Here is a 22,384-nt window from a genome sequence, read left to right as displayed (position 1 = left end):
GCAAGTGGATTCCTCTCCAGCCTTCCCCTCTCCAGGCTGAAATAGTCCCATTCCCTTTGTTTGTTCAGCTTGGAAAGACCCATCTTCTGCTAGGGGACATYAAATTGCACACAGCATCCAGCTGCAGCCCCAGAGGTGCTAAGCAGGTGTCCCATGTGGGTTTCCTGGCTAGACACTTTTTAATGGAGTCTGGATTTCAAGTCCAGAGCAGAGTCTGTAGAAAGTCTTTTGTACCTTTATCTAGGGTGAACTTGTGCATTCAAGGTAGTGAGGCTGTGCCCAAGCAGGCCAGAGTGCAGCCTGGATCTGCATTTATGGCTTTCCTCTCTGACTGAGAAAATGAAATCTGCCTGAAAAGGGATCTACAAAAATGTGCAGAACACCATTCCCTTAAAGGACTGGCCTTAGATATTTGTTTTCCTTTCATTTCTATGAACGGAAGACTTGGCTTTTAGGGACAACAATATTAATTTGAAGTGGGGTAAAGTTCTGAATGTCTGTACCTAAGGTGCAGGGCATGTGGTCACTTTCAAGGCCATTACTGGGCTCTGGTAGTGTCTGCAAGAGGAGTGATAGTGAGGCCCAGGTGTGATGTKTGTACCTGTGTTCTGAGAGGAGACATTCCTCCTGTACCTGCACTGACTTCCCTCGTGAGTGGTAAATAGTGATAGCAAGCACCCAGCAGTGAAGGCTTTGGTTATGTATGGCTGTGTGATGACACTGGGGATGGTTCCAGCTTCTCCTCTGCTCTGCTCTGATTTCTTACTGGGTTTTGCAAAATTCACATAGATTCGTGTTTTTAGATTGTGGTCTCAGTAGGAACTGATATGCRTTTTTCCCTTTTTTGCTGCTGGATCTGACCATAATTTGTTGGTCAGTTTTTGAAACTCCAGGGAACTGGTTATGTTTGGTTCCTCAGTTGTCATTCTCTATCACTCCAAATACAGTGTTAGARCATTTTCTTTTTCCTGCAGTTAAAAGGAGGGGGGAAAAAAGACAATTGTGGCAAATACAGARGGCTTGGTTGATACTGGTTTGATTTTTTTATACTACAAAAATATTAGTTCTAAACTTAGACTCAGATATATAGTTAAGTTATAAAAAAACAATTCATAAATCAAAATCCTATGTGAGTCAAACAAGAACTGTTCTCAAGCCATCCCTCATGGCATTAATTCCTGSCTTAACTACTCCTTAAAAACAGCTTTCTTCCTGCAAAGAGTTCTGCTTCAAACTTGGCAGTTTTTCCAAGAACCATCAATACCAGTGCTGGTCATTSTTGGCTACCTCCTTATCCCAAAACCCAAGTGCCTTGGTTTGCTTTCACATTTCAGAGCACAGAAAAAGTTTTGYGGTCGATTTGAGGGTAGTCTGGGGCAAGGATGTTAACTTTTCCAGCCATGTCACCCATTGTGCAGCAGAGTACTTGCAATTCCCATCCTGTGCCTTTGGTGGCTGTTGGGTGTGGTGGTGGCTAAGGATGCACCGAACCTTCCCGCATGCCGAGCCTTGGGCAGGATGGCACAGGTGCTGCAGCCTGTGCCAACCACCAGAGCCAGGGCTGGCTTGGGCTGGCAGCAGGATTCACCCTGTGCACCTTCTCTGAGGTTGAATGTGCTGTCTSCCTGCCAAGGTCTGAAGGGTAGCACTTTCTGCACCGTGCTGGTGTTGGCACACTGGCCAGGTTGTGCGGGGAGATGCCCGGCACGGGGTGAGCCAGAGGTGTCACACAGCTCGCCTGGCACTGCAWCCGTGGCTTTCCCTGTGGCATTTCTGTGTTTGCTTGGAATTTGTCTTGCTGCCATTCCTGTCCTTTGCCCAGTTGTTTCTTATTCGTTCTCTTTCCTGGGGTTGTGGGATCAGGGGGGATGACCCAGCAGACCCTCTGGCTCTGCAGTACTTGGCTGTTCTGCAGCCTCCCTGAGCAGCCCAGGCCTGTTGCTGCCATGCTCCTGCCCTCCTGAAGATCACAGCCATGTGCTGGTGTCTGCCTGCAGCTGGCGGTGAAACATTATGGCCACTTTCCCAGAAGGGTTTCTGCCACCTCCCTGTGCAGTCATTGGTGCTGCTCTCAGATTTCGGTACCCCAAAAAGGTTATGGTGCTGCAGGAGGGGCTGTACCAGTGCTAAGATTATTTCCAGTGTCGTACAGGATGCTTTTCATTTTCACCTATTTTCAGCATCCATTTGTTTGTTCAGCATTTTTGAACCCTTCAGAAAGAAATTCTTCCATCCCTGCCATGATCACAAATGTTTTCTTGTTTCGTTTTGTTTTGTTTTCTCATATTCATGGTGAGAATAGTATTCCCAGCAAGTCACCTTTTATTTTCTCCCATCCAATGTAACTTTTCTCCTGTAGCAGTTTYAATGGTCATTCTGCATTCCAGCCTGTGTGCTCGCAAGTGCTTGGGCTGTCTTCCCATGTGTCAGACAAACACTTTGAACAAGGAGACCTAATACCTTGCTGTCAATACGAATTTCAATATTTCGAGGATTTAAATTTGCAGTAGTGTCAGTCTGGCGCAGTTTCTGTATATTGCATATATATTCCTTTGTGATGCGTCCTTAGTTGATTGAAGGCAAAGTGACAGGTGTAATGAAAAAGAGTGAGAACTCAAGTTGTGCTGAAGGATCTCGTTTTCTTTGAGCTCAGGTGAAGGTGGGACCTGTGTTAAACTGCCCTGGCACAAGTCAGGGAGAGCTGTTTGTGGTGGTGTGTTTCAGTACTCTGTGCAAATGAAAACAATTATAATTAGCAGGATTTACCTGCTTTCTTATCACTGGCAGTACAAAGCCCTCTTGCCATTTACAGCAGATGGGCTGTTTTGCTTTTTCTCCCAGCACTCATTAGCAAGATAGGGTAGAAGGGGCCTGGGATGCGGAGATAAGGGAGAGCCAGCGAACATGCTGGTCCTGGAGGCTGTGCTGGAGGACACGAGGCTGGTTCTGTGGCAGGGGAGCGGTACAGAATGTCCTGCTGCCACGGGCAAGGCTGGTGCTCCTGAAGAGCAGTCTCCCCGTGCACTCTCTGCAGAGCTGTGCGAGGAGCTAGCGCTGTCCGGCTGCACCCGCAAGGCTGGGAGGGCACTGTGCCCCTGACAGCTCTCTTTGGGGTATGTGGCAAACGAAATTCTCCCCACGGGGATTTCAGCTGTGTTTCAGCAGGCTCTGCACCTGTCCTCAACCTTCAGGGCCTTTGCTATATGCAGACCAAGCTTCATAKCTCTGCAAGACGCTTTGAAACCCGAAGCGTTTTCCAGAAGCATTCCCTGTGCGCGCTGACATCCGACGTCTGTCCTGCCTTTCGCCTCTCGGTGCTGACATCTCCGTCCTTCTGGCGTGGGGCAGCAAGGTCAGTCCTGCGGGGCTGTGCTCTGTTCCCAGACGGGCCCCTGCTCGCAGACTGGCCGGCGTTCCTGGGAAGGGTCTGTGCCTGCCTCTGGGAATAGCTGTCCTCGTGTTTGTCTCCCTATGCCAAGGCAGAGATTGCCATGTGTGTGGCAGGTGTGGGTATTTTAAGCCATTACAGGGAATTTAGCAGCCTGGGGTGGGTTATTCTTTGCCTTCCTGCCTGCTCCAAGCTCCAGCTCCTTCCACAGCAGAACGGGCAGTGCTGTCTGTGGTGTATGAAATCCACACTAGTCATGGTTCATGCGCTGCAGTCTAACATCACAGTGGAGCAGCACGTCTCCAGATCCGAGTCCAGGCTGCTTTTATAGGATCTCCTGCACCAGTTATTGTGGGTAACTGCAGTAAAGGCTCTGCCCTTCTCTCTGCCTGCAGGAAGGGGAGGCTTGCAGAGGCTGAGCTGGACGCAGCTCGTGGGCTGGCTGGTGTGTGGCTGCTGCCCGCCAGCCTCACAGCCCAGGGAGCCCTGCACTGACTGCTCCAGGGCGCTGATGAAGCACGGGAATGTGGGGTTCCTTCTGCCTCACTCTGCCWGGCCCACTGAGCCCCACCACCCCTGCCTCCCCTTCTCCCTCTTGGCTGCCCTTTGCTCCGGTGCCCACAGGTTAATGGCTGCAACCTGGAGCAATCMAAAAAGCTGATTTTCACCCTCTCAGCTCCCAGCTGAGGGAGCTTCAGGGGCCGTTCCTCCCATCAAAAAAGCCCCATCTCCCGCTGCTTCACCTCCTAAGTGGTGAGTGGCAGGAATGCGAGTGATGCAGGAATTGCCATGGCGCTAGTGGGGAACCAAATGTCTGGCCAGATGACAGCTCTAAATTTAAGGGCTTGCTGTTGAGCAAGCATGTGTGCATTGCTGTGCCCTTTTGTGACCAAGCTAAAGATAATTTTCCTATCTGGAACAGCAGCTGTGTTGTAACTTGTATAAAGAAACTTCTCCACTAAAGAAGAATGATCATAAGAGCATAATCTGAGAGGACAAGCAAAGTTGGAGAGATTTGACTCAGGGTAGGGCTCTGATGCTCCACAGGAGCTGAAAAGAGACCATTTATAGAAACTCAAAACATGTTTGGCTCTTCAAAAAACGTACAGGTCTTGCTGTTATTTTAACGCAAATTTCACTCAGAAGAAAAGCAAAACTTCAAGGAAAGTCACTTTAAATTATCTAGGGTTCAGTATTTCTGCAAAAACTGAGCCAAAAAACTGCAAATATACAGACAGTGCTGTGGAACAGGAGACTGTCAGAGAAAGAGCAGAGTTGGATACGCTGCTCCATATTATACTGAGTGTACTTTTAACTCACCAGCATCTTTTAAACACACTGRCCATTGTCTTTGGAGTCTTTTTGCCTGCAGATGTCTGGTTACCTGCATGTGATTGTGYTGAGCATGCTATATGAAGAGACGTGGGCCAAACCTCGGGGTCAGCAGGGATTATCCAGATAGGCCATTCACTTCTCTTCTTGAAGGATTGGTTTAGAATGTGCAGCAGCACACAGGTCAGCTGCTTAGCTGGCAGTGGTGGAAACATGTGTTGTCTCAGGGAAGGTGGGTCACTAAATAGCACACTTAACCAGCAGCCTCCTGAACCTGAGGGGATAAGACTTCCTGATCTCCTTGTGGCTTTAAAACTTTAAAACACAGGAAGAAATGTCATGCACCGTAGCCTCATGGAGGTTGTCAGGGCTCAGAGGTACTCAGTGGTGCTACAAATCTGTTTTCTCATCCGGCGACAATGTTACCTGGAGTGCCATGTGCAGGGCAGTGCTACTGGGGTCTTGTAAGGACATGAGAGCTGCATACTTTATAACTTCTGATTTATTGTCCTTCAAAGAAATAAATGCTTAGGAGGACACTTCATGAACATCTAGCTTTGATTACAGAAAGACATCTCTAGCCAGGGTCCCATACAAAGAACTTCCTCAGTCCCACCCCATAAATCCGTGACAGGACAATGCGTTACCGGAGTTGGTCCATGKGCCATGTAGGATATGGATGGGGGCTCCTGAGCAATCTTTTGAAATCAGCTGTGYTGTAAGCATAAATCTGCAGCTCTGGGGTGTTCAGTGTTCCCAGCCAGGCAGGCTGCAGCACCGTGCTTCATGTGTTCAGTGATAACACTTCTTGTTTTTCTACCAGGTTCTRTTTCAGCATAAAGTGAGATCCACGAGACTCCTCTAAGATGTCTTACAGAAAGGAGCTAGAAAAATACCGAGACCTAGATGAAGATCAGATCCTTGGAGCTCTGACAGAAGAGGAGCTCAGGAAGTTAGAGAATGAATTGGAAGAGCTGGATCCTGATGTAAGTAATTTTCAATTGCAATGTTACGTAGTGAATCTTAGTAATTGTGGGGGATTGGGCTGTGTCAGTAAATTGTATTTCAGTGGGATTCTYTGCAGAGCCTGTACTTGGTGCAAGAATGGAAGAGACTGGCCGCAGATGAGCAGAAGAATTTTTTACCCTTGGAAGCACAGTCTATATGTGTGTCTGTTTCTGTTTTCCTGCCCTTTCCCAGATGGGATGAGCTGTCATTTGCAGCACCAACATGAGCCAGTGCTGGTCCAGGGCAGTAATCCTGGAGGAAAATTGATCTCTGTTTCTGACCAGGCCACCTTGGAGGGAATGTTTTGTGTGTTGCTTTGTTTGAGGGTTTTCTGGGGGTTTTTTTTTGTGTTTTGGGGGGTTTTTTTGTTTTTTTTTTTTGTTTTGTTTTTTTTTTTTTTTTTTTTTGTTACAAACTTCAAAAGGTCTGTATTTTCCTCCATTTAGGCAGAAATCCAAATCCCAGAGTTTTGCAAAGTGGGACAGTTTATTTTTAGCAACCTCCTAACATCAGCAGGAGCTGCACATACGCAAACATGGGGTCTGCTGGTGCCAAGCTGGTGAAAGGTTTTTGGAGCCAGCACTGTCCTGTAGCAGGGGATGTGCAGAGCCAACTGGCAGGCCTCTGCCTTACAGCAATGTTACTCGAGGAGTTTGGGCACTGCCAAGTGAGAAATTGTTCCTGCAACATGCAGTTAGTGTTTCTGGAGTAAATGATGMGTGGTGTAGATTGCATCATCAGTATTTTTAATTGCAATGCAGGAAAATATCTGAGAGCTGGCAAGCCATCTCTCCCAGGATTAAGCATGTTTGCTGGTGGGCTGATTACAGCCACCTCCGAAGACACAGAGTTAGACAGCACCCTGTGAAAAATGCAGAAATTTAAAATAATTATGGACATCTGTCAGTGCAGGTGTCCTGTGCTTGAAAATTGCTTGGCTGCCTCTCACAGCATGAAGTTGAGGAAGCCAGCTGTCTCCTATGCCTCCCTGCCTGTGCAATTCACACACTTCTCCTCTGTTGCCCTCCAAGGTTGCCTGGGTCTAACTGCTTCCTATCAGTAATTTTCCTTCCCAGGCTTTTCACTGATTCAGATATAAATTATAATGAACTACTTTTATCAGKCAGGCATGGAAAAATCAGTGCGTTGCTCAACATCACCTTGGATGTCTTAAAAAGTAAATGTTGACTTCTATCCAGTAAAGCTTTAAAGAACATGCTTAGTGTCAAATCTGGGAATAGTCTTACTTACTGCATTAAGGCTGTTCTATATTTAAATATAAGCAGGTGTTTACGTGCCGTATGTGTCAGGCACGAACCATGGTGGCTTATGTGACTGAATAGCAAGGATGCAGGCTGAAAAAGGCTGAGGTTAACAGGGTTTTTGCTCTGCAACCAAGTAACCTTCTCTGCGAGACCCTCTCTGTAGTTTTGTGATGAATCATGACAGGCAGAGGAGACCACCGTAACTCCCTGGTTTGCTCTGACAAAAATMATGAGATTTAACTGAGCTGCTTCTTCCTGGGACATATGGGGCATGGTGGGCACTTGGAGAGACTCATATAGTGGGGAGAAGATGGCTGAGGGCCTCCAGAAGGAAAGGGCTGGGRCTGATGTTGCAGCGTTCAAACTACAGGGGGGAGGAGCATGGTATGTCTGGGATGATGTGGGAATCAGGGGGGCTGGGTGAAGATAAGCTTTGACATGAGGAGAAGCAAACTGTCCAGGAATGTGGAAGAAGGATGGTGTGATGAGGGCAGCGTAGAGGGGAAGGTGTTTGATGGATGGGGATTATGGCCTGCAGAGATAACCTGTGTTTCTCCCCTCCATGTCTAGAATGCACTGCTGCCAGCGGGGCTCAGGCAGCGGGATCARACACAAAAGCCCCCAACTGGCCCATTCAAAAGGGAGGAACTCATGGCCCACCTAGAAAAGCAGGCAAAGGATGTTAAAGACAGAGAAGACTTGGTTCCTTACACAGGCGAAAAGAGAGGTATGGTCATTCTTTGTGCCATGCTGGGTGCGTCATGACGAAGGCACAGTGGGTGCACAGCAGAAGGGCTGTGTCTGACCTGTGTTGATAAAACCTCTTTCTGACACCACTGGGGCAGTGAATGTGCTCTCTCTGCTGTCTAGCCCCAGCTCAGGCTGGCTGACAAACTGGGGTGTGCTCAAGGGGTGCCCGTCTTGCTGATTTGGGCATCACCTGATGTGTTGTTAAGTGCTGGACAGAAGTTGTACCCCAGTGCAGCCTCTTCCCATCCCTGTGCCACTGTACCTGTAATCAGGCTCTGGGAAAGAAATGATCTTGTGTCCTCTCTTGTCCCTCCTCTGCTCTGTTCTCCTGTGAGCTCCTCACGCTATTCTCCGTGTCTCACCATGGCCTTTTACACTCCATCCCAACATTGTGAGCGTCTCACCAGTGAGAAACTCCTCAGCTCTCCACAGCTGTGATGAGTCACAGCAGTCCCCATCTAATTTTCATCATTTCTTGACAATCCCAGCCTTATCTCGCAGTCTCCTGCAGGTTGCATGTTTGTGTCTCCCTGCACTGTACCCTGCTGCACTTCTGCTCTGCATGGCCTTGAGACCTGTGAGCAAGGCTTTTCCTCTGCCTCTTTTCTTTCCTCTCCTTCTGGCGTCTTTTCCTGTTCTCCTTGTATGTGACACATTATCCAAGTGACTTTCTGTGCCCATTAGAACTCTGAATATCATCTGACATGGGACATGGTGTGGTCAGTCCCTGTCTCTGCATTCCAGGAGCTTCTCAGCMGTTTTTTTTCAGCTGCTGTGTCTCCCTCCATACCATCATGCCCCTGCAGTCAAAAATCTGGTTGTGCACTGTTCATGCTAATGGTTGCCCTGTATCAAAAAAAGAAGTGYATGAAAGTGTGGGCATGTGAACGTGTTTCCTAACAGAGATCTTTCTGAGACGTGCCTCCTTACTGACCYACATGGCTTTCTTAAAAAGAGCTTGTGCTAAATCTGCTCATTTAATAAAACCTGAGGCGGTATTTTTAGATTTTAAAGTGTATTCTTTGAGAGAAGTAAATGAATAGAGTACTGTGAGGAGGACTGGTTTGGTAAATTTCAGATGTCCCCGCTCCAGTGCTGCTCCCCTGCCTGGCTAGCCCAGAAGGTGAAGCAGCGTTCTCCATGGGACAGAGGCATTTCAGGCAGTTTGAGTCATGCTTGAGTCTGTTGTGATCTCACATTTGTTAAACATATTTTTATTTGTAACACGCTGTTGAGAGAAGTCATTACTTATATTGACTGCGAGCCAGAGACAATAAATTAARTACTCACAGCTGTGATGAAGCTGTAAATAAATCACCACGTTTGCACTTTGGAAGGTGATTTACTTGTTTGCCACGGGAGGTGCTCTCCCTGGCTGTGCTGYTGGGCAGGGTGGGAGTTGGGGCGTGCAGACATACTGCGTTATGATGTAAAATGTCACACACTGTCATTGTCACACATTGTCCAGTTTAAAGTTCCACCTTGTAACAAAGCATGGCTGAGATACAAAGCTATCTAAACATTAGAAATTAACTCAGATAATTAAACTTAAATTAGAATTAAACCCCAGAAGTTTTGATTACACCGAGGGGTCGGGAGTTACTGTGTGACAACAGAAATAAGGTGCTGCACACAGCAGATAGCACACACACTTTGCCCAGACATGCAGCTGGTGGGACAAGGTTCCAGATCTCCACACCAAGCCAGGGCAGACATTTTGCTACCCAGAAGATGCCTGGCTGTGCAATTACATGGCACTGCCTATTTTCGTGAGAGCAATTGTGTCTCAGGAGGCAGATTCCTGCACTCTGTGTCAGGGTGGCAGCTCACAGGTAGGAGATGGTTGCAAAAGGCTGTGGCAGCCTCCATTTTGTCCCAGGGGAGTCTGAGGTGCAGTTGCTTCTTCCTTGAGGCTAAATTTAGCCCCTTCTTTCTGCATATCCCTGAGCAGCAGGATTGGTTCTCCCTTTGGTGCCGCTGACTCTGGTTTCAGATCAGTGACAAAAATAGTCCCGGCTGGCATGCCAGGCCAAGCCTTTTGCACTCGCTATCTCCTCAGTGATCCTGGGCTATTTTAGGGGAGGGGACTGCTCCAAAATGTTCCCAGAGGCTCCTACTCCCATCCCAGCAAGGCTGGGTTCACCCAGCAGACTGCTCCCTGCTATGGTGTGTTAAAACATCACAAGCCTCTTCCTTTCCTTTGGGCAGTCACAGGTGGATGCCCTGTTGTGAAATCTCAGACCTGAGGTGTGCTGACTCTGAGAAGAACCTGCTGCCCACTGGCAGTGGGAGCAGTGAGGAGCTGGGAGAGCTGTCCAGGGCCATCAAGCATCCACTGCCCCTTGCCTCCCCAGGATGCAGCCAGCTCCAGCAGAGGAAGGGTCATGGCTTGCCCAGTGAATACCACAGGTGATGGGATGGCGAACTGGCAGGGAACCCAATCCATTCAAAGCTCCAGCCTTTTGTCCATGTGGGTATTCCCCTTAGGAAAAGGCCATGAGCAAGCAGCTAAGATGACGAGCTTGCATTACCAGCTGGGCCTGTGGATTTGCACCTTTGAATTGTAGGGAGTAGATCTGTTCTTTGGCCTTTTGCTGTCCAGAGAGACAAAGCACGAGAGTCTCCAYCTGGCACGTCCTTTGCAGCAAGATTGAGCTAGACCAGCTGCCCTAAGCCTGCTTTTCCTTGCATCCCATGCATTCCCTGAACTGCTGCCTCTGCCTGCTGCCAGACCCCTCCACCATCCCTCCGCCTCTCTCGAGTGCCTTCACCCCTTTTGTGCAGCTTTCAAAGCTTGAAGAACCTGCAGGGTCAGCTGTGGATGGCTTTCTGAGCGCTGTGCTGTGAACAGCTGTGACCCTGTACCAATGCTGGGTTTCCGCAGCACTCAGACCAAGCTGATGGAAAGGGATTCAGAGTCTCCTCTGATTTTTCTCTTGTGCTTTCTACTCTGTGCTTTCTCCTTTTCTAATCTCCAACCATGGAAATGTGTCTGCACGGGTTGCTGTGAACACGGAGCTGTAGCTATAACCCAGAGTGACCTCACTTTGCATTTCTAGGAAAAGCCTGGATTCCCAAGCAGAAGCCGATGGATCCTGTTTTGGAAAGTGTGACTCTGGAGCCGGAATTGGAGGAAGCCCTTGCTAATGCCTCTGATGCAGAGCTCTGTGACATTGCTGGTAAAATAATTTCATAATAATTGGGGGTGCAAATTGTTTGACTACTAGGGCCCTTATTTTTATTCTTTCAGGGAAAATGAGCTGTCGCACTTTTTGCTGTTTATCTAAATGCTGTCAACTCTGGCAGAATTTATTTGTTAAAAGAAGCTACTCTCAGCCTGTGTGATTTAACCAGGAGTGTGGATCAAAGCTGGAGGGAGAAGAAGGATTTACCAAGAGGACAGTGTGTGGTTTGACCTCTTCTGTCTCTGCCTAATTTCAGCCTGTGCATTCAAGAGCACAGCATTCTTCAAACCAAATCTCTGGAAACAGTCAACAAGCAGCCCAGTGAGAATGTGGATTCCTTGTGCAACCTATTAAAGGATATGTCAGGTGGTAGAAGCCTTTCAGTGATCACTCAGGCCTGCTGGTTTTTAAGGAGCTTTTTCGAGACATTTTAGGTGGTGGATTTCTTGTGATTTGTGTGGTCAGTCAGTCAGAAGACTGTATCGGTATCTTGCTGAAGCCCATAGTGTGGACTCTGTGCTTGGGRTAGGACATTCCTTGGCCAAAGGAGCACATGGACGTTCCATGGTGCTTTACCAAGCTCACACGTGCTCTTCTGGTCCAGTAGTCAAAGAATATTTCAGTGATACTGGCTTCTTCTTCCAGTTTTGTTTCCTCCAGACTTCCGTGCTCCCTAGCAGTGTCTTCCTTGCTAGAAGTCTGTAAGAAAATCTGTAGAATAACTACACCCACTAGACATCTTCTAAATCATAATTCCATATTTTGGTTAGAAATGYGTTTCTGCATTAAGGCTCCCAAACAAACGTACCTGGCCAAGCATTGTATCTCTGGATTTTGCCTTTCGACCATTAATCTAGAGTCCTRTAAAGCCCTATCCGATAAAATCTGTCTTTCTAAGCTGCAGTTCTGTGCAACAAGTATTGTCACAGTGAAATGCTGTTCAGGGCAGCTTGTTCTATGATTGCTGGGAGAATAGACTCCAGTAGCAGCAGGACTCCTGATGCGATACAAGCTGTGCTAAAATCTCAATATTGATAGTGACAATGTTGCTCCTGCCGCTTAGCAGGGCTCATTTAGCAGGAGCTCGTTTCGCTCCTGCCTGTTCAGCAGGGATCATTGTGAGCTACAGTGTGTTGGATCCGTTCATTGGCAAGGCCAGGAGTGTGGCTCCCAGGTAGCCCTGGAAGGGCTACTATGTCTTTGGTCAGGTGGGGGAGACAGAAATGGGATTCTTTCGTCTGAGTTCCTTTGGAAAATACAGGAAGCCCCAGACTTAGAAACWATGAGCCCCTCTTGTCTACCAACACAAACCTGAGTCCCCAAAACCCGTGGTCATGACAGAAAATCCTTGCCTCTCTCTGCAGTCCAGACACTCACACTCCTGCCTGCTGGAGAGATTTCATTGTCCAAATAAGCTGTAGTTAGGGGAGTATCAGTGTTCCCAAAACGCTGAACCTACAAATTTACTTTTCCAAGTTGTGTTGCACCCCTGAAAATTCCATCTGCGAGAAAATGACAGAGAAAAGGGCCAGATAAAATACAAGCAAACTCAAAGCGTCCAAGCTCACTCAGATGGAGACTGCTTGGCTCTGTGAGACCCAGCTGGGGAGGTGCTGGGGGCCAGGGGAAGTTCACTGGTGCACTTTGCTGCTGGCTGTCCAGCCTGTGYGACCCAGACAGAGTCACAAAGAGCTGTCACCGTAAGAGATCCTGTTCATGTGCTGGGCTTCAAGGATACCTTTCACCTGTAAATTCCAGCCCTTCTTGTCCAAAGCAACAGAATATGGTGGCAGACTGGTGCCAACCAAGCCTAAGAAGTGCCTTTGTGATGGCATGCTTGGATTTTAGGGYGAAATACATTCTTTTCTCAACTGTGTCTATCCAGATTTGTCAAGATTTGTTTAAATGGGCTGTTTTAACAACTATTCATGTGTCTGCATTTTTCTTTAGCAAGAAAGCTAAAGAAATATAGCTATTAAAAAAAAAGCTGTTGATAACCAGTTTATTATCAAACTTTGTCTTTCAGTGAGTAGCAGGGTTACTTTCAGAAACAGACTCTTTGTCCAAAAGTTTCTAAACCATGTACTTCTTAATGGTCATTTGCAGCCACCAGGAACACCACCAGAGCCACCAGACATGGTTCAATTTCCATCTGCTAATTGGCTTTGCAGTCCTGAGGCCAAGAGACCCAAATGGGCTGAGTCTGGCATTTGGGTTCTTCCAGCATTGGAATTGTGTTCATGCCACCACTCTCTACATTTTGACCAAGTCAGCAGAGCTTTAACTTCTCACAATGTCACCTTCCAAATGCTCCAAGTTCACCACCCCAGCTTGTTGTTGAGTCAAAGCACATGCATTGCCATGATTCAAGTGACAGTCACCTCCTGTGTTGCTGCCTTAGGATGGGTTTGGCTCCATTCAGGGCACAGCTCATCTCCAAACTGGGCTGTGGAAGTGTGTGGCACTTATCTGGTGAGCAAGGGTGACGAGGATGTGCAGGCTCCTGCTGGACTGGCCTTATACTAAAGCCTACCAATGGCATTTTTCTGAGTGGTTTAYTGTCTTCTCCTCATTATTTTTGTATAATGCTGAGTCAGGTAGGCTACTGGGAAGCCTTGAATGTTTGTCAGTTTGTTGTCCACAAGATGATGTTCCTCTTTTCCCATGGGTMATGGTACATTGGAATAAACAAGAGAGCACATTTGAGCATTGTTGTATATTTATGTCAGCTGGCAGGCTTTGTCCTGCCTTTGCCTGTTGTTCTGTGCTTCACAGTAAAAGGTAACATGCTGTGAACTCCCATGCCAGGCAGCATCTGTGTCTTTTGCTGGCTCTGGAGCCTGCAGTAAGTCATGTTCTCCTTTCCATTTTCTGTAGCCATCCTTGGCATGCACACCTTGATGAGTAACCAGCAGTACTACGAGGCACTGGGGAGCAGCACCATCGTCAACAAAGAAGGGCTCAACAGTAAGTGATTCAGAGTGGTRGCAGGCTATTTGACTTTGAAGGTGCCAGCAGAGGCAAAGTGGTAATTATTCTTAGACTGAAAGTTGGAGCCCTKCATGTGAGAGCAGCCCATGATTGCTGGGGCCGTCTCTGGAGCATCCTTGCCCTGTGCCAGTCAGTGCAGTCTCAGCACTTCCCTGGTGCCACCTGGGAGCCCAGGGGACAGTCCCATGCAGGCAGTGTCCCTTCTGTCACCCAGATTTGGACCTTGACAGCACACAGCAGCAGGCACTGGCTGTCCTGCGCTGGTTGGACCCAGCAGAGGGACCTCTCATCTCAAGTCTCTGTCAGGTCACGCTCCCACATCCCCTGCTTCCACCTCTCCACTTCTGGAAGAGAAGGAACACCCTCAAAGAAAAGATGCTCAGTGTGCTTTCATTTCCACATCTTGSTTTTCACTTGCAGGTGTGATTAAGCCCACACAGTACAAACCAGTTCCCGATGAGGAACCAAACTCAACAGACGTGGAGGAAACTCTGAAACGAATACAAAGCAACGATCCTGACCTTGAGGAAGTCAACCTTAACAATATCATGGTATTTGGTGTTCCTTTCTACCCTCCTCTCTTAGTAACAAGACTAAGTATCTGATACACAGACACTGAATCTGTTTTGCTGCTCAGAGCAGTATCATAACATTAAATATAGCCAGACGAGACACACCAGCACTTCCCATCTCCACTGTGGGCAGCKGTGAGACAAAGACATGGGTTTGGTAGCAGGAGGACTCCCCTAAGTGTCTGGAAGAATGGAGCTGTGTTGAGGATAGTTTGGGGAGATCCAAAACTGGCTGTCTGGTTAAAGCCTTTTTAGGTTGCTTTAAAGATTTAGTCAGGCATATTTGATGGAGGGAATGTTGATGTATATTACAAGATGGTGGGAGGAAAAAGGCTTCATGATCCAGACATTTGCCATGAAAATATGAAGAAGCCTCCCTTCTTGCAGTTGGCCAGTCCATCTCCCACCCATCCCTTCTGTGGAGCTCTTTTACTTCTTGTAGAAAGCAAACCAGGACATAGCACCACTTYTTATGTTGCTTTTGGGACACATACACACACTAAAAAATAGAGTTTCTATTTSACGTGTCTGTTGAATGATGACATAGCTAAACAGCAAGAACATGGATGCATGTTAACTGCATGTGCACATCAAAAACATTTTTGCCATGCTACCTGCACCTTTCCAAAACAAAAGTATTTTCACTTTCATGTGTTTGATTTAGGCGAGTGACCTTATCCCTCGAGGACACAAGGCTGAGGATCTGGCAGGCAGGCACTATTTTTGTGTGTTGAACTCATGACTTTGGGATGGGGTTTGGAGAAGTGGGGAGTGACAGTGGAGATTCTAAGATGCTGAGTGCTGTGTTATGGCTCTGCGGATGACCTTGAGTGTAGATGATTCCACATGGTGGGATGCAAATTGTGTGGCAAGAAATCCAAGGTGAGGATGCCACTTAAAATTTTGGGTGCATATTTTCTCATCTGAAAAGGGAATCTAAAGTGCTTGGTAAGTGAAAATCACTCATCTTGAAGGAATAAGCAGCATGGATTTCTTTTCTGGGCTAAGACAGCAATGGCAAATGTCAGCCTGAAAGGTGTTGTATAAAGCAGTCAGAGGTGTCTGTGATTTGTGTTACAGGGAGAYAATTTCAGGCCTTTCTGGATCAGTTCCCGTAGGTGGAAATTTTCTGAACGTGACAGGAATGTTTCTCAGTGCTGTCGCTCGTATCAGAGAGTGCAGGAGAAGTGCTTTGTAGGCTCTCCCATCCTGCTTACAAATATCCCCACACCTGCATTCCTAGGTAGCTGAATTTCTGAGCAATTAAACAGCAGAGATGTGGCTTCAMATCAAGAAAGTGAGCTTTCAGCAGAATACGAAAAAAGATTAAAAAATATTGCCATGCTCCTTATACCATGCAGATTATAGAAAGAGAGCTTGTGAAAACATTTATCAAYCCCTTCCTGAATCACTTCAGTGCATTTGGTAATTTGACCTGGATGAGAAGTTAAAAATGTCTTTTAAATGTGTTGCATATTCATTGCACACAGATGATGGCCTAACCCATGCTTTCTGCATTTTTCACAGAATATTCCYATACCAACTTTAAAAGCTTTTGCAGAAGCACTGAAAAACAATGAGTACGTGAAGAAGTTCAGCATAGTTGGGACACGGAGCAATGATCCTGTTGCTTTTGTAAGTACTGTGGGCTCATGGTCTCAGGGTTCTGGCAGGAGCTGCTGTCRGGCAAGGCATTTTCAGCATTGCTGACTGACTGCTTCTGCACCTTGTGTCGTGTTTGGCACATCCTGCACCTCTGGCTGTTCAGTGCAAGTTCTTCAATTTCAGGAGCACTAGCAGAAGCCAGGAACAGACAGGTTTTGGATCTTCCATTTCGTGTTTCATCTGTGGAGATTTCAGGRCAGTCCTTTTATCCCATATGGTGTCAAATTTGTCCTCTAGGAGCTCTTGGGGAAGGAGCGTGAGGCGAGAACTGATGTCCTAAYGGCGTTTACTGAAAGCAGTTTGTCTCTCTCTCTGGAGATTTGTTTCCTCTGGTACAAAGGTGTACCAACCTGCTGCTCCCATCGCACGTGTCTGCTCCAGCTCTCTCTCATATATTCCTTGGGCAGACACATGCAGAAGCAGGACTCTGCATATCCTAACACGTGGCCTCTATACTGATAACGGGTCTTTCTGGCCGCTGTGAGTGATGTGAAATATCAGTGGGGATGCAGAGACGAGCCAACCATTCTGCCTGGCCTTGTGCTACCTTCCAGGCTGCATCTTTGCACCCTTCCCCAGCACCATTGCAGTCAGTTTTTGCTCTTAGTCACCCACATCCTGCTTTCCTGCTAGGAAAAGTAACTTTCTGGAGGGCAAGTACTGCCCTTACATTATTTCAGGCACTCTAAACTGGGCAGGAAGCCTGTGCAGGCAGGACAGGTGCTTTGTGAGAGCTTGAGGGGCGCTGTGCTGGGCTGGGGGAGCTGTGGGGCTAAGTGCTGTGGTGGCAGGTCAGCCCTGCCACATGGGTATCACCTTCTGGTGCCTCTGTTTCATGATGTGGATGGATCCTCCCTTGCAGTTTATATGAAGTGAGATTATTTGATCAGGTTTTGGGGGTTATGAGTGTTCCACCCACTTCTGGTCTCACCCACTAAGGGAAAGAACAATGATTAATATGGTTGTGATGCTGCTTGGGAGGACACCTTGGATGTGGAGCATCCCTTGTTGTTTAAGACAGACACTCCTCTCTCCCCTTACTGTAATGGGAAGCATTTCAACCCCTGCAGGGCRGGCAGGGAGTCACCAGAATGGAGGCAGGGCCAATGCTGGTTTTAGAAGGGGGACAGATGAAGCTGTCACAGGGCAGCTGCAATGTGGACTGTCACCTTTGGGGTAGCCCCAAGCGTTTGTCTGTGCGAGGTTTTGCTGTGGACTCCAGCATGCTTGTGTTCAAGAATCCCCCTGCAACAGCAGGGAACCAGCTCCCTCGACCCCACAAAGAGCATTTCCATCTGGTGGCAGYGAAACTGCTCGCTCCAGATCCTCCCAGAGTCCTCTGGAGGTGAGGGGAGTTGAAGCCCCAGTGCCGTGCAGTGCTTTGTCCCTGCCTGTCTGACTGCCAGCTCTTCCTGCCCACCTCTGTCCACAGGCCCTGGCAGAAATGCTGAAGGTCAACAACACACTGAAGAGCCTGAACGTGGAGTCAAACTTTATTTCTGGCTCAGGGATCCTGGCTATTGTTGAAGCACTGGAGGGCAACACATCCCTTGTGGAGCTGCGCATTGACAACCAGGTAGAGCATGTGGGTGACAGCGCTGGGCAGGTGAATGTGGCCTGGGGGTGGGAACCGAGTGTGCCACGGTGCAGAGGCTGGGGCAAGCGTAGCWCCCCAAAAAACCCAGAGCTTAAGCAGCTGAGCTATGGGGAACTCGGGGACAGCTGACTGGAGACCAAAGTGCTAGTTTCTCCTGATGTCCATCAGCTGCTAATMTGTCCAAGAAATAAAGGCCTTGGGCAAAAGGTCTTGTGGGAATATCCGCTGGTGGAGTTGGATACTGAGTTGTAGCGATTGTACAGGAACAGGCCAGCAGTTTTGTTTCCCAGCTCCAAGTCAGAAATGTCAAATGAAGCACAGGTCCAGAGAAAAAGGGGTGGAGATTGCTCTGAATCTCCCTTTAGCCTGAACAGCTTCCTTTTCTGTTTTCTGTTTTCAAAAGAGTCAGCCCTTGGGCAACAAAGTAGAAATGGAAATTGCGAATATATTGGAGAAGAACACCTCCCTACTGAAGTTTGGGTACCATTTCACTCAGCAAGGTCCACGGCTTCGCGCCTCCAATGCCATGATGAGTAACAACGACTTGGGTGAGTCAGGCTGGCAGCAAGCCAAGAAGCATGGGAAGGTCCGGTGGGCACTTYCTTGTGGGATTAGGGCAGAACTGCTCATGTTAAAGATATGTATGAGTTAGTAAGTGCCTCTTGAAGGGCCTGATGATGCTTTGCCCTTGAAGAAGAAAGCCAGCCTTCACCAATAGGTTCCTTAATGCAGCTGCTTTCGTCCAGGCAATGGGTTGTACTCCAGACTTGGAGACACTACACAGCTAAAGCTCCCAGAATAGGCAGTGTTTTTTGCAGTAACAGTGAGTATTGTTGGGAAAGACCAAGAGCTGCTGATGTGSTTCAGTACAGCCTGTGATACAGCATGTGGCACATGGATTATGTTCTGCTAGCATTTGTAATTCCTGCCAATTRCTTGTCTTCTTCCAGCTTCATTCCCACTTCAACAAGAGATGAAAAGTAGTGGAGTTGAACTTTGACAGCAGTAGGATTTGGCCCACYCTCTTCAGCAAAACCAACTGGAACTATTTCTAGGGATATGTGGGAAACCAYGTGGCTTTGCGTTACCTTTGTACCCTCAATGATGTGATCAGAAGKGTTTGCAAAGCAAAATGTGGGCAAGTTTGCAAAATGCCATTTCAGCCAAAGCACATGGCAGAGGCCTTCCATTGCTTGCTACAAACAGCTGTAGAGCACTGGAAGCCAGGCCAGCAGAGCAGYGCTGAATTAGGTAACGCACCCACCATGCTGTACTCAGCAGCTGTCATATCTAGGCAGATGATAAATTTGTTGTGTTCTATAAACAAAAAATAAAAATCTATCTTRCTTCAGCCGGTATTGTGCTCCTAGGAAGCACAGCCAAGCATAGGGGTATGTGCCAGTTCTTCAGGGATCACCCAAAATACTCAGTATTCATTGAGTTCACTGGGTATCTATTCTGTCTCTGGTTGCATTCCTGATCACTCGAGTGCTGCACTGGGAAAGGCTTGCTATTTTCTGCTCTTTAGAATGGAGCATGATTTTTAATGGTGCTGCAGCACCTGACATTCAAAGTGATCAGCTCAAAGATTTAAAATCTGGTATTTGATTATTCCTGCTGTTCAGGGGATGAATTTACAACTTGCCTTCCATGCAAGAGCTGTGTATCTTGCCTCTTTGACCAGTAAGATCTGCATTTGTTGTCTGACTTGGTTCTTGTTTGCAGTTCGCATTCATCGGTCTGATGGTCTCTGAAAATAGCATCTCAGCTCCACACCTGGACAATGTCTAAGTAAAGAAAAACTTTATTTTTCTCCCTGTCAGCAATAGCTCTCTGCTTGTGCTCTACTCCAGCATTCTTTCCTATCAACTGATGCTACCAGAACATGGTTTTGGTCCCACAGCTTCTGTTCCCTAAGATGCTCTGTGTGATCCGACTTGAAGGCTTTTATGTTCATCCTCATGAGCTAACTTCTGCATCCTCTTTGTGCATTTTTGTTCAGGGCTTTTTCCAATACTTTTCTTGAATAGTCAAGAGTGTAGCTGTCAAGAGGTGTAAATCAGCTTTTAAGACTAGATATGAGACTATTTTGACAATGTTAACTGTGATCAGAGGACTGGAGCCAAATGACTTAAGAATATATTTTTGGGTTTTGTTGTTTTTTTTTTTTTTTAATTTGAAAAGGAAAATTTTAAATTGGAAAAACTAGCAAAGGAAAAACTGCGGCATCTGTTTCCTGCTGTCTCTACATCAGTCAGATGATGCACTGGCCAAAGTCCAGTTACAAACACAAACTGTGAAATATAATTAACTACAGAATAAGGGAAGTAAGGCTGAAAGTAGCTTCTGGCCTTAAACATTCATAGAGAGAGAAATCTCATCTTCCTTGATTTTACTGGGTAAGGCTGTGCCTGCTGCTTAAAGCAGGAATTGAGAAGCTGATGCTATCCTGTTTCTTTCCTGGCAGAAAGTACATCTCAGCTCCTTTCTACAGCTGCTAAGGCAAGCCAGCCATCCACGTTCTCCTATTGCCACTACTGACTCCTCTTTCTYTTCTTTTTCAGTGAGGAAGAGAAGACTTGCAGAGGTGAATGGGCCTATTTTTCCCAAGTGCAGAACTGGAGTGTAGTTCCTGGCTATGGAGGTCATTCCCGGTGATCTGTGCTACACTGTGGAAATCTAAAGGCAAAGTGCCTTGACAGAGTATTTGTGGTGCCTCTGTTCTGTTTTATGCACTAACAGTTTAAACTAAATAGTGGTTGTAGTTTTTATGAAGATTTTATCCAGTAGGACTGTTGACGTTTTCTGTAGTTGGAAACTATTCAAGCCAACTTATCAATTTAATGCTATCTCAGTTTAAAGTACAGCCTACTGTTAAAGGGGATTACTTTTTTCTATAAACTTTCTGCACGGTGTTTCATAAAGTTAGGGTGTGGTATGCATGAGTGAAAGATACAATTGTTTCACACAAATTATAGAAGTATTAAAAAAATACTTTATTTTTTTTTCAAAGTTGATCTCAAGTAATTACAGAGGAGTAACTATTTTAACAAGCACTTCTAACATCTGGAACCATGGCCAATTTCAAGCATTGTGAATTACAATTTTTTGCCAACATTTGCCAAATCATTTCATTGGAGACGTTGTTTCAGATATATCCCAGTGTTTCTTAGAAAAAACTGATTTCCACCTCCTGATTGAATGGAACTTAAGGCCACCAAATATAAAAAAGAGTCTCTAAAATCAAGTGGTTTAGATTAGTATCATTCAATCCCATGCACCTGTGAGGAAAACACTCATTCTTTAGAGGTGTGATGCAAATCCTAATCCCCAGAGTTGTCTAAACTAATTGGCAAATGAGAACCTTCTCTTCTACTCCCCACTCCTTTCAGATTCCTAATGTTAAAGTGTTTGTCCAGATATTCACTGSGGACAGGTCAAATTCTGTCCCTTTGCTGTTTTCTCTAGAAGATCATGTTCATTAATTAGATTTTGTTCTGATAGGAATTCTTTCTTTTACTGCTGTCCCTTATGTCCACATAAATGCAAGAATAAATGTTGTACCCTAGAAACGTTGTAAAGTGAAACACCCCAATCTGAACTTGCAGTACATATGATCTGTTTTTTGTCAGTCTCTACTCATCATCTAGCCTGGGAGGAATTCCCCACAGGCTTGTGTATCTCCCAGACCTGCAGTGGGCTGGACCCAGCATACCCAAGACTCCCACCCTTAATGTGGGTGGTATCCTGATCAATAGGATGTCTCCCGGATGAAGCATTGGTGTACTGAAACCTTTATCTTGGGTGGATGACACATCCAGAAAATGTTCCCTCTTGCTAGAAATCTGCCTTTAAATGTCTGTTAGAGTGAAGTTTTTCAGCCTTTTACACATTCTGGCAGAAGTCCCACAGATTTCTTCAGAGCTTGTGTCACTGATGATTTAGCTCTGACCAGTGAAGCAGAGAGAAATGCTATTCAGCAATGTGGGAAACATACTTGTTGCTCTTCAAATGTTAATAAATGTACCAGTGGTGTCTCATAAAATGCTTCACTATAGCTTGTTTCCTTCCTGTGCAAGTTCTGTATGAAAATGAATACAGAAGAGAAATACTTGAAAACATTAAAATGAAAAAACCCTGGCAGACTTTAAAAGATACTTTCTTCCATGTGCACTGTGAAGACTTTGAAATGACCAACTAAATCATCAAATCAGAGCCACACAGTTTCAGCTGAGCCAACCACTTGAATTTGCACGACACAGGCTCAGCTCTTCCCTTGGTTTCAGAAGACTGTAAATGCATCTCATCCTGGAAAACCCTGGTGGTGCTAATATGCAAGGAAATGCATCTGCAGACCAGGGAGCACTATCACAGATATTACCACAGCCCTTGAAAAAAAGGAAAWGAAAAAAAATCCAAGAACTTTGTCCTGTGTTTCATTGCAGCAGCACCTAAATTAACCATGCAGCCCCAAGGTRTATTAAGCTGTCAGGATCATACCAGGTTCCTCAGCTTCCTCCTGATTCTCACAGAGCTGTTTTGCTGCAGAATGCATCTGACAGCTGAGTGTGGTGCAGCAGAGACACGCTGAGGCATCAGGCCTTGTGGTGAAAGGTGTTAAGCTGTGCAGC

General features: G+C 46.6%; 1 protein-coding gene across 2 annotated transcripts; it reads left to right on the top strand.

Annotated features, from left to right (window-relative positions):
* Nucleotides 1-5,555: 5,555 nt before the first annotated feature.
* On the top strand, nucleotides 5,556-21,936 carry TMOD1 (tropomodulin 1). 2 transcript variants are annotated; one of them, XM_057373053.1, is made up of 10 exons: nucleotides 5,556-5,706; nucleotides 7,564-7,720; nucleotides 10,803-10,922; nucleotides 13,806-13,895; nucleotides 14,340-14,470; nucleotides 16,019-16,126; nucleotides 17,589-17,732; nucleotides 18,157-18,301; nucleotides 19,479-19,544; nucleotides 20,318-20,377. In XM_057373053.1, the coding sequence occupies exons 1-9, from the start codon at nucleotides 5,587-5,589 to the stop codon at nucleotides 19,505-19,507; spliced, it is 1,044 nt and encodes a 347-aa protein (XP_057229036.1). In that variant the 5' UTR covers nucleotides 5,556-5,586; the 3' UTR covers nucleotides 19,508-19,544; nucleotides 20,318-20,377. The 2 variants fall into 2 exon arrangements, with proteins under 2 accessions (XP_057229036.1, XP_057229035.1); XM_057373052.1 differs by lacking the exon at nucleotides 19,479-19,544 and having other exon boundaries at nucleotides 20,318-21,936.
* The last annotated feature ends 448 nt before the right edge of the window (nucleotides 21,937-22,384 follow it).

Source organism: Malurus melanocephalus, unplaced genomic scaffold (genome assembly GCF_030028575.1).
Source record: "Malurus melanocephalus ecotype Western Australia unplaced genomic scaffold, MMel_1.1 scaffold_184, whole genome shotgun sequence".
NCBI classification, from domain to species: domain Eukaryota; kingdom Metazoa; phylum Chordata; class Aves; order Passeriformes; family Maluridae; genus Malurus; species Malurus melanocephalus.
The sequence above is the reverse complement of the archived record's forward strand: the minus strand, read 5'-3'. Positions and strand labels throughout refer to the sequence as shown.